Source organism: Silurus aristotelis (genome assembly GCF_946808225.1).
Source record: "Silurus aristotelis genome assembly, chromosome: 3".
Lineage (NCBI taxonomy): Eukaryota > Metazoa > Chordata > Actinopteri > Siluriformes > Siluridae > Silurus > Silurus aristotelis.
Genome location: NC_139576.1, coordinates 19,940,727 through 19,952,771, shown reverse-complemented (window position 1 = coordinate 19,952,771; position 12,045 = coordinate 19,940,727). Strand labels below are relative to the sequence as shown.

Genomic DNA, 12,045 nt, shown 5'->3' with positions numbered 1-12,045 from the left:
TATAGTGAGAGGACACCAGTATGGGACACCAAATGATGCCTTTTATAGACACTCACACGAAAGTACGACGCTACAGTCTGTCTTCTCATGTTGGTGGTTTCCTCTGGGTGTCTCATCATTTCCATAGTGTCCACCTTAAACACCATACACTTCAGTTTAAGTCCATCCACAGATACTCACAAATATATATAATATAGTAAATCTGTGACTTTCTAAAAAAGTTACTTGCTAAAAGTTAGTCTGGATATAAATAGGGGGAAAAACGTTGAACAAATGGAAACAAATAATGAGACTAGTTAAATGCAAGGGAATGAAAACAGCATGTATTGCAAAATCTACACAGTCCAGTTTTTATTTTTCTGTATATGAATGTGTTTAACACATGGTTAAATCGCTCTCCCCTCTGGAATTGTAAATGCACTAAAATAAAATAATATAATCCAATAAAATAGGACAGCAATAATGTCAACTTCATCGTCCGTGGCATGGGGGGGAAAAAAAACCCCACTTCAAACCAACATCATGAGGGCAGGAGAAGTGAAAGCATACCACTGACATTAATACTGCAGAGTGCATTTATTTTTCTAATAAACCTGGTCATCAAAGCCAACTTCTGCATTTTAACGGTGTTTTAACAAGAACACAATATGATCTTAACAGCTATCTCCTCTTCTGGACTCATCAAATTTAACGACGTGGTAAATATTTTATGAAACATCTATGTGGCAAAGTGCATATCTTAATACTCTATTTCATCTGAGCAAAGGAAAAAGGTATGCTAGAATTTTACTGGGCCTACATTCTGTAATTGGAGGCTTTAACAATTAACTTTGTCCAAAAGGTGTTCGAGAGAAACAGAAGAATGAGAGTGGGTCCTGTGTGACTGATTTAACAAGATCTCACTCTCTACATCTGTCCTACTTTTGGCATTTCCTGTAGCTTGCTGAAGTTTCATATCTGCCACATTAGCTGTTAATACAACCAGGACATACAATATTCACCAAGTTCCAGGCAGAAATTATGTTCATTTGATATGCAGGAAATAAAACACAGAGCAGCATTTCAATGAAGGAGATTATTTTCCCCGTTACAGCAGATCCCAAAACCCTTGTGTTCTTATGTCACAGCGATTTGACAAGCAATTCCAATTTTTTCATTCATTAAAAATGACATGGCATAATATTTAATCATTTACAGTTACAATTAATGCTGAGAAACATTTTAGAGACAAGCTGTCTCTTACATTAAATATATAAACTAGACTACTTTTTAGTCACAACACAAACAAAACATAGCTAGTCATGTTACAGAGAAACTGGGAAGAGCTTCTGTCCTCTGTGCTGAACTCTTACCGACTCCTTCTATAGATGTTACAAAGAATATACTTTCAGAAAATATAATATAACAATCATTTCTTACTTTGTAAAATTGATATTGGTTTATTCAGTCCCTGTTAACATGCGTTTTTTTTTTTATAAAAAATTCTAGTATATCGTAATAAAAGCCGATCATTTGAACTACATAATGTCAGAACTGTTTTGTTAAAGAAAATTTAGCAACACCGTCTAAGCAGTCAGAGATTTTATTTTACAGTGCAGTGTTATAATGCACAAAACATTATAAGAAATGAATTGAGCCACTTACACTATTCAATCATTGCCTACATTTAAAAGCAAATGCTAGATTTAAATCTAAAATGATAGAAAATTCAGAAATCTCTGAAAGGTTCAACAATCTTACCTTTTTCCAATACCTAGAAGACTGAGGATAGATTGTCGTTTGGAAACAAAGAGATAGAAAGAACAGATAGATAAGGAGTTAAAGTATTCATACACGGGGGGATGAGATGTTGATATTAGCATTAAGAAGATATTAGTTGCATCCAAAATAGAAATCTTAATGCCTTGCTTTGCTGTTTCATCAGTCAGTTCTTTTATAAGGCAGTGTTTTAAAGCTATTAACAGTTCTGTTAGGAAGCAGATTCAGACTGGCTTTAAAGGTATGAAATACCACTATGTTGCCAGGTTACTGCAACTGCAGGACACAGCTACATGCTCACAGCTACAAATCCTATAGGGGATGCCATATCCTTTGGGAAAACATAGGTGTCCTTTGGGAAATAGAACAAATATTCTTTAAATGTTGGCATTTTTATTATTAATAAACTATCAGGTAAAAGGCTTTTTTTGTGTGTAGACAACCAATATGTTAAGAAGAAATATTAATGAACTATAGTCAAAATTGTAACTAAGAAGTAAAAAAAAAGAAAAGGTCAGAAGTTAGAAGAAGGTGGTAAGAAGGTGTTTCTATAAAGAACACCAAGTGCTTTTCTCCTAATAGATCAGAATAATCATCATTCTCTATTTTGTCAATATATAATATTTAATATATATATTAAACATTTAATTAAGGAGATTCCAGTTCAAATTTTTTTTATTTAAACCTGTTGTTACATAAACAGTATGTACAGGATAGAAGACTTCCAGTATATCAACCATCTGACCAGCTGCACTTTAACATCAACTTCAAGACAGACAGAAAAGAAAGGATAATGAGAGAATGGTTGTTTATTGGAAACTAAATATATATTTTTTTATTTATGTGCAGAAAAAAGCTTTAGAAAAAAAAAAAAAAAAAAAAAAAAAAAAATAATAATAATTATAAATCGCTGTGGTATAAGCCAAAGAAGTCACTTCAGCATGTGTGCTTAAGCTTAAAATAGACCCTTTTGTAGACATGCCCTTATCATTGTATTCAATCATGAATAATCTAACCCTAAAACTCCATGCCCTGATGATGCTTTATTCCATGTGGTGTGTTTACACTTACCTTGTTACGTCCTGCATGGAGCTGAGGAGGCAGAGATCGGGATGCTGCAGTGACTCTGGCTCTGGAGGTTGCCAGGTTACCTGAAAAACAACCTTCTCATTATAAACCTGTAATGTATGAGCTTTTTATAGTAACACAAGGTTAAAAGTGAAAGTTTTACAGAGACACAAAGTGCAGCATGATAAATCTTTATAGTGTGTAAAGGGGTGTACCCAAAGCCATTATCTATATCTGTATAGTGTGCAGTATATTCAGTCTGTTTCCTATTTGGATTTAAACCAGATTTGGTTTTATATGTATCTTATGTACCTTAGAAATATTGGAACTTAAAAAAAAAAAAAAAAAAAAAAAAAAAAAAAAAAAAAAAAAAAAAAAAAAAAGCTAGAAAAGTAAATTTTTCTTTCAAATATCAAAATAGCAACAGAACTTTCTGACCTTTTCTTCAGCCTCTGAACCAGACGCTTTGTATGTGGAACTCTATTTAATGTGATTAAGCAAACTATTTAAATGCAACAATGTCTTTGATAACTCAAATTCCAGATGACAACAATAGACTAAAAATATTTCCTTAGATTGTTTTGGGGGATTGTTACATTCCAGGAAGATCAGAAAAGCTAACTAGACACATCATTACCAAAATCTTTTAGAAAGCTGGAGCACAGTTCTACTGTGAGACGTTCGTGCAGTATTTGAGCAGTAGCTGGGGTTGGAATTTTTATTAAATGGCAAGGATCCCTACAAGCTTTCATTAGCTGTTCTTAAAAGCTGCATAGAGTAAAAAGTTTTTTTTTATTTTGGCATTTGGGATCCAAACATATTGTAAAACCTTTTGGTAAGCTCCAAAACCCTGTCTTTGTATTTGTTTGGAGTGCGGTTTACTGTACACATTTACTGGATTTGTATTCAGTTACTTCTCTAGAATAAAGCATACAGTAGCAATCACTTAAAAGATCCATAGACACACAGATATGCATTGCTGACATTTAAACCCTTTTAAAGTAGAAGAGCAGAAATGGGTTTAAACACAAAACACAGCAGTGCAGGAGACTTCACAGCAAAGCATCCTTATTTTCATTCCCACTATCACATGCACACAAACATACGCACGCACACACACAGTTCTACAGAATACGCAGTCCCACTGTAGCACATGCACGGCAGTCTGTGCGTTTCAAAACTTTTTGCACAAGATGTCCAAATGTTTTCTCTGGCTGAGTCTTCAGAGGCTAAACTCTGATTAATGGTACTGAAAGCAGCCTTTGAAGCAGGATTGGTGACATCAAAGTGCTAATCCATGGGTGGCAGGAGTTTTATAATGAGTGGGAAGCATTTTAACACATTTCAAAGGCTCAACTGCATGAATAAACAATAGCAGCACAGATGTGCCACACACCTTTATAAAAAATACCCACCGCAGAAACAGAAAGCAGCATTAACCCAGTAAACATACGTGTGTGTGTGTGTGTGTGTGTGTGTGTGTGCGTGCGTGCGTGCGTGCGTGGATGCGCACACGCATACAGTGTAGAGGAATCTGGTGCTATAACACTACTCTACTGCTCTGTTTTCTAGTTTTCACTAAGCAGATGTTATTCAAGAATATTGAATTCAGCTTTCTTCTTGCTATCTTTTGACATTTCTGTGTTTGTGGGAATGTTGACTACACATATATCTTGGAACAAGGACATTATGCTTTTAAATTGTCCACAACCAGTATAATTTCTCCTTTATTAACCACTGAATGCCACATCCAATTAGGGTGCAGGAACTCATCAATGTTGACACAAATTCAACTGATGCATTCCCTTCATTCACATCCCACAGACATGATACACGGACTAGATAAAGAATATTGACTGACGGAGATTTTAAGCTATTTATCCAGTGTATTGCAATGATGTACCGTAACAGTAAGAATTAATACTCAGTAATAATTAGACAGCATACAAAACGAATAGTGATGTAGCTAATTCTGTATACCAGGCTGAAGTTAAGGATCTCCCTATTTGTGAAAGTTTAATTCATGTACTGAAAACCTTCAGAGAGAGGAATGTATTGCATGTATATTCATAAAAGTTTCAAGAGTAAAAAGTGTCCCAATCATGACTAGTATAGTTAACAAAGACTAAATCTACTACAAACTGTAAAATTAAATGAACACTAAAATTACATTAAAATTGAGAGAGGACTTAACTCAAACTATATAGTTGTGAAGGAAGAATTCATTATATGTACTTAAACCTCCATAAGTGTCGCATTGCTTTGTGTTAGTGTGCTAGTGTTAACACTTAATATTAAAATATAAATGTGTGAGGGAGACATTCCCACCATGGTTAATAAAAATTAAATAAAATATTAAATAAGCAAATGAAATAAAATCATCACTAAACATACAGTAAATAAGAAATTTCAACACAAACAAGAATTCTTGTGGAACTAAATTACAGAAAACAAATGGGTTTTAATGTGACGCTTAATGAAGTTTTATTTAGTGTGGAAAATGATGATACTACCTAGTACCATTAATATGCCGTAAATAGATAAAAACCACAATAAAACCTAGAGTAACTGTACATTTACTCGGGTATGCTAATGTACCTCAACCAGTGTGAGGTCTTGCTCGAGCTAGCCAACAATAAGTTTAAATACAGTAGCACTGAGACTATCTGCACTTATCTGACCTACTGAGTACATGTAGAGATCTATACACACTGCCATTGCCTAGATCAACATCATCCTCCTAGATTTAAATGAACGTTTCATTTATTTCTCCTTTGATCTATATCAGTACATCGCTCCATCTCCTACTTTTTCTCTACAGATAAGCAGCTCATATTTGTCATAATGAATTAGTAAGTTTAGAGAAGCATGAAACGTGTCGGTGCATTTTCATGTCACATACACACATATAAAAAAAGGATTTGTTCAGAAAAAAAGAGCTAATGACACACCATGTTACTCATGTGTAATATAGGCTTACATAGATATTGCATTTCATAACCAATCATTTATATTTTATTCCTGTATCTAAGAAATGTGTTTTTTAGTGCTTCAAGCAAACCTATGATCTAGGATCATGTATTGCTTTATCGCTTGGTGCAACTTTACTGAAATATCTAGGATGTAATACTCAAGACAGTTCGATACAGTCTTGTGTTCAGTTTCTCAAGAAAGGTCAAACAGCAAAACCAGATCTGTGTGTGCATGCATGCTTTTTTATCCACTCAGTCCATCTGTCCGTTAAGGCACAATTCAGTGAAAGAGGATGACACCCATCATCTCTACTTCACGTATGCTGCTTCTGGCAAATGCTGACAACACAAAGAAAAAGAAAGAGTGAGTTGAGTGTGTGTGTGTGTGTGTGTGTGTGTGTGTGTGTGTGTGTGTGTGTGTGTGAGTGTGTGTGAGAGAGAGAGAGAGAGAGAGAGAGAGAGAGAGAGAGAGAGAGAGAGAGAGAGAGAGAGAGAGAGAGAGAGAGAGAGAGAAAGAGAGAGAGAGGGTACCAGAAAGAGAGGGAAAGAAAAAAAACCCTTCCCTGGCATCTGTGCATTCACTTTGAAAATTAAGCCCAGCAAGATTCCTATAGAAAAAAAAATATCAAGCTGGCACTTGTATTGAGTTACTATTGACAAGAATAGTCAATGTGCCCTGGATTAAAAAGCAATCCCTCGTTCAATATGACACCTCTCTGCTCGCTTTCATCAGAGGCTGTGTGCGCCTTGTACTTCAGAAGGCCAGACTCGAGCTGTCGACACAGGGGACAATCAAAGTTGTCAGACAGCAGCCGTTACAAGCTGACTTCTGCTGAGGAGAGCTGCTAGATATTACTCTCTTCTCACTGGCTTGAGCATGCTTTCTCTCACGTTGACTCATGGCCTCGATCGCTCTCGAGCCCCTTCATCATTCTTAAATAAATATGAACTATTCTTAAAAATCAAGTCAGCAACCAGGCAAATGAGATTGTTCCACTGCCTCCTCTGCTCGTCAGTGTCCCGTGCTCCGAGGCCAGAGGCATTCTGAACAGCATGTTTCACTGTCAGGGTGCATCCATCAGTGAAGCGGGAGCACGCTATAATGGGCTTTGGATGCTTGACACAGCCTCGTTTTATCTGGAGATTCTCTGTCAGCTGACAAAAGTGTGACTGCTTTTTCCATATTGCAGCAGAAAAGCAGCTATAAGATTTCACAGCACTGCGACGAAAGTAAGATTGGGGTTAAATATTTGCTTAGCAGTTTATTAAGTTTACCTTAACTGAATGACCTAAAGGCAGGTGTACAAGCGCAAAAGTCAAAAACAATATGTGGGTTGATTTAGCTTGCTAGCCGAGCAGATTCACACTCAGCACCTAACATTTCCTATGGTTTGGAAATTTTTTATAAAAATTGTAGAAATGATAGAAGAGAGTTGCTACAAACTATGCAAAACAGTTACTACAAACTGTGCAAAACATCTCACTGTATTAAGACTACTCTAACATAAACTATATTATAATTGTACATGTAATACTTGAATCCTGAACTCATCCCTTGCGATTTGTCTTGGATGTGGTTATTCGCAACTAATGACTCAATGTGGATTTCAGAATATAATACTGTTGACTTTTGAATTAAATTATTTTTTAGAACAATGCTTTCAACAATGTACAAAATTTATTAAGACAGAGATTCCCCCTGATTCTCAAAAGTCATCAGAGGTGGCCACATCCACAGGGAATTTAGTGACTGACTTGAACAACTTTGTAGTTAGGGATGAGATAAGGCAACTCAACTCAAGGAGGACTTGATGGTGATACTGGATCAATGTAATTTTGTTCTTTATATTTGTGTTTTCTATGGTTATGATCCAGCCTCAAAGTCTAAAACTATTTTTCTTCCGCTGTGAGACTTCAGTCAGTCAAAAACTCTATTCCCTCAAAGAATTACATTTTTGTTATACAGCTGTTTAATGTAAATCTATACTGAGGCCCAACTTTGGAATATATACATACAGTATGACCACAAGCTGAAAGAGCTGATTCCACAGAGCATATTACAACATAGCCAACAAAAACACACCAAACTTCATGATCCACGGATGTACTCAGGCTTCAGGGGAATTTGTCCATGCAAATTTAATCTATTTCCTGTGACAAAGCAATGCCACATGGACAGGCCCCAGTCCCAAAGATGAGCTCTGAATGGGAGGATGGACTCAAGATTTCATTTCTAAATGACAGACTTTCTCCTTTAGAACTGTTGTATTGAAGGGTCTAGCATTAATAAATGGCCATGACTAGTTTAGACCAGTAATCACATTTGCCATATTTACAAAAAAAGAAAGAGGCCTTAAGGTCCTTGCTAAAGGGCCCATCTCCAACCTTCCAATCAGTAACTCAGAGCCTTAACCACTGAGCTACCACTTCCTTTATGCTACATCTCTCTAAATTTCATCCCCCCATAGATAAGGACTAGTCTAACTCCTATAGCTTGCTAATAAATGCAAACAAAATAGCTGGAATATTACTACAATTCATTCTTTTGCCATATTTATACTTTACTTGAAGTTTTTTTTTTTTTTAATGAATACTTGTACACTTACATAATCACATTTGAAAGGATATTAAAAGGTACTTTCCCACCCATTTTTATTTTAACATTCCAATCACTTTCAGAAACTTTTTTATTTACAAGTATTTTATTCTCTTATCCATCCATTCAACAATATATATAATATTATAAAATAATATTAGTTCGTAACAGAATAACTATTTTTGTTTGGTCCAATCATCCATTCAATTCAGACAACAAATGAAAAAATATATATTTGAAAAAAACTTTAAAGTCTGGTTGAGAGTCATCCAGACTGCCCCCTAGTGGTAAAAAGCAGACTGTAGCAGGAAGCCTGTTAAAAAAAAATGCAAACACCAACAGGCACAAAAATATTTTTTTTTTCAGATCCTACAGATAAGCTGCAATTCCAAAGATAAGAGGAGACAGCTCCAAAATTTAGTATAAACATGTGCAAATTAAATTCCACTCATACACTGGCCTGAAAGATCAAAATTCTAATCTTGCCGATATTTGTGATATAAAAGGAGGATGCTGTTTCTAATTGTTTGGATCAGTATAAAAAGTCAGCTATGATGAGCAGGGATAAATAGAGTCGACATACACATTAAGATAGTGGAGGAGAATCAGTGCAGTACTGACTATTATAACTGTTAACATCCTCCTGATTAGTCATTTACAATAACAAACATTCATCGATGTAGTAAAGGCTATTTTCTAGCCTCCCAAAATAAAAGGTTGCATTTGTGGTCACATGGGTGCACACAAACACACACACAAGCACACACAGTCGAGAGAGGTTTCCTTTTTTCTTTCTATCCATTAAGAGTAGAAAAATGACTGCCTTCATACTGCTTTCAATTCTACTCAAACAAAACACACTCAAGAATACTGAAAGGAGATGGGAAGCAAAATAATGGCTTATCTACAGAAGAGAGTGAAATACATAATTAAACGCTCTGCTTTCTTTTTCCTCACTAAATCTACCAGCCGAGGCCTGGAAGCCTACCTAGTGGCTGCCTTTTCTTTATTCTTTCTTCTTCTTTTTTTTTTTTTTTTTTTAAACACCCTGCCAACAGCACACTGATAAAGAAAAGCAGAGATGTGGATGCTGTACATGAGCATCTCATCCTCTGAGTGTTTGAAAACCTTATCGCTGGAACACCCCCAAAATCTGAAGCAACAAAGCCAAAACAGTGGGGAAATGAGAGGGATTTCTCAGTGCAAATGAAAAGATCCTTCTATTCTTCCATCCATCTATTTCTCCACCCAGTGATCAGCCACACAAGAGATAAAAGAAGAGGAGGATTTCTAGTAAAGAACAATAGGAGCGCGAGAGAGAGAGGGGGAGTGTATGCAAAAAGGCTCTACCAAATCATCATCAGGCCAGGTATTTGATAGTAGAGTTGTGTGACCTGTCTATAGTGTTTCCCTCAGACTGACCTTTACCAAAAGACATTCAAAGTGTGAGTAATGACACGTTCCATGTGATCAGCCTATGTGAAAGCAAATGTGTTTGACCTTTTAATGAGGTGTCCCTGAGATTGACCCCTAAGGGGTAACAGAAAGGTGTGAGAATGACACCAAGGCTGTGGTGATATTATAAACACTACTCTATGTGGATCTCATTTTAAGTAGACATACAATCTGTAGGCATTCATCACTTCATTGTTAGCCAAAATTTCTACAGCATCATGCCTGGGAAAAAACATTTGACAAGGCAATGACCTGAATTTGCATACGCCCAATTTATGAAGTTAATGGCTGTAAAGTGTGAATGCGTTACTATTTTAATTAGGTTTTTTTTTGTTGTTGTTGTGAGACATACCAGTTTTGGTGAGAGGATTGGAGAACAGCTGCTGAAGCAATTTGTTCTCAGACATTCTCAAAACAACCACGATGTCTGCAGGAAGAGTGTCCCGGTTCCTCTCCAGAAAACCCTTCACACTGTACAACACCTTCAAGAACACAATGTCCAAATATTAGCATGTGTATGGATTTGATACAAATAAAGTGGATTTATATTCAGTATGCACCACCTTTCCAGCATAATGCTGAATTCCAAAGCACAACTCCACACGCTTTGGTCTCCAAAAGTATTTGTAGCGTAGGTTGTCCTCAAACTTATCTGAAGATAAAAGGAGAATAACTAAATAAATAACCGTTTCTATGGAAACAAAAATATATGGTTTGAATACACACCACAGCAACTTAAAAGGAGGTTATTAATTAAGGCAGAAAATCCTCTGAGCCCGGTGCAGTGTTTTACCAACAAGTGTTTGGTCTGTTGCCTGAGGGAATCGGCTTTCTTCATCCAGAAGTGAGAGAAGGCCCATGGGCTTCTGCAGAAACATGTCCAAAATTGGCCTGTTGTCCTCATACTCCACCAGACTGGCATCTATCGCCTCACTCTGATACTCCATCTGAGAAGCACAAAGTTAAATGTCAGACACAGGCACCTTATTTTTCATGAATAAATAGACCTTCATTGCAGCACAACAAACAAATATCCAACTGCATTACTATGGCCAACCTCTAAAATTACAGAAAAATCTACAATGTATCTCACAAAAGTGAGTACACCCCTCACATTTCAGCATTCAGAAAAGTGAATTCACCCTAAGTTATAACAGCTGTATGTTGTGTAACCATGCAAAGCCACATGTTCTATTCATCATGTTCATGTTTTTGTCTATTCGACAGGCCCATACAGATTTATACACCGCACACTGCAGCAAGTCGGTTTACATGGATGACTTCCCAGGAGGCAGCCGCTTCTAAAGCTGGCTCACAAGAAAGCCCAGAACCATGTCCTGCAGTCTAATGAGACCAAAATGTGCTGCAACACACTGATGAGGAGTTCCAAGAAAATAGTGTCTTGCCTTTAGTGAAGCATGGTGGTGGTAGCATCATGGTCTGGGGCTGCATGAGTGCTGCTGGTACTGGGGAAATGCGGTTCATTGAGGGAAACGTGGATTCCAACATGAACATGATGCCCTCCGTTCAGAAACTGGGCCGAACGTCAGTTTTCCAACATAACAATGACCCCAATCACACTACCATGATGACAACTGCATTGCTGAGGAAGCTGATGATCATGGAGTAGCAAAGTATGTTTCCAGACCTGAAACCTATTGAGCACCTGGGGGGCATCTTCAAGCAGAAGGTAGAGAAGCGCAACATGTCTAACATCCAGCAGCGCCGTGATGTCATTATGGAGGAGTGGAAGAGGATCCCAGCAACAAACTGTGCAGCTCTGGTGAATTCCATGCCCAGGAGGATTAAGACAATGCGAGATAAAAATGGTGCTCACACCAAATATTGACACTTTGGACACAGTTTTGACATGTTCACTTAGGGTGTACTCACTTTTGCTGGCAGCTTTTTTGACAATAATAGCTGTATGTTGAGTTAATTTTTAGAGGACAATAAATCTGTACTATATACAAGCTGCACATTGACTACTCTAAAATATATCCAAATATCATTTCTATTGTATTGTCCCTTGAGAACATATAATACAATGGTTTCTGAAATGAGTTTTGTGAAATACTGTATACATACTGTATATTTGCAATCCAGTTCAAATTGAATAAATTATATTGTCATGCTATCACAGAAGCATTATGAAGCAAAATATTTATTTCAATCTACTCTTCTGCAGATTTATTG

The 12,045-nt window shown here is 36.7% G+C and overlaps 1 protein-coding gene across 6 annotated transcripts in view; it reads right to left on the bottom strand.

Moving 5' to 3' along the window:
* Window positions 1-12,045, bottom strand: part of myo3b (myosin IIIB) — a gene marked incomplete at its 3' end in the record, with an annotated part of 77,144 nt that overhangs the window by 32,295 nt on the left and 32,804 nt on the right. For 4 of the 6 annotated variants that reach the window (XM_083536688.1, XM_083536687.1, XM_083536689.1 and 1 more), the window contains exons 21-26: window positions 10,643-10,796; window positions 10,413-10,501; window positions 10,202-10,331; window positions 2,830-2,909; window positions 1,741-1,761; window positions 57-134 (exon numbers count right to left, since the gene is read on the bottom strand). In XM_083536688.1, the coding sequence (XP_083392814.1) occupies window positions 57-134; window positions 1,741-1,761; window positions 2,830-2,909; window positions 10,202-10,331; window positions 10,413-10,501; window positions 10,643-10,796 (552 nt within the window). The remainder of the gene's footprint in view (window positions 1-56; window positions 135-1,740; window positions 1,762-2,829; window positions 2,910-10,201; window positions 10,332-10,412; window positions 10,502-10,642; window positions 10,797-12,045) is intronic. The other 2 variants (XM_083536690.1, XM_083536691.1) reach the window with 1 other exon arrangement.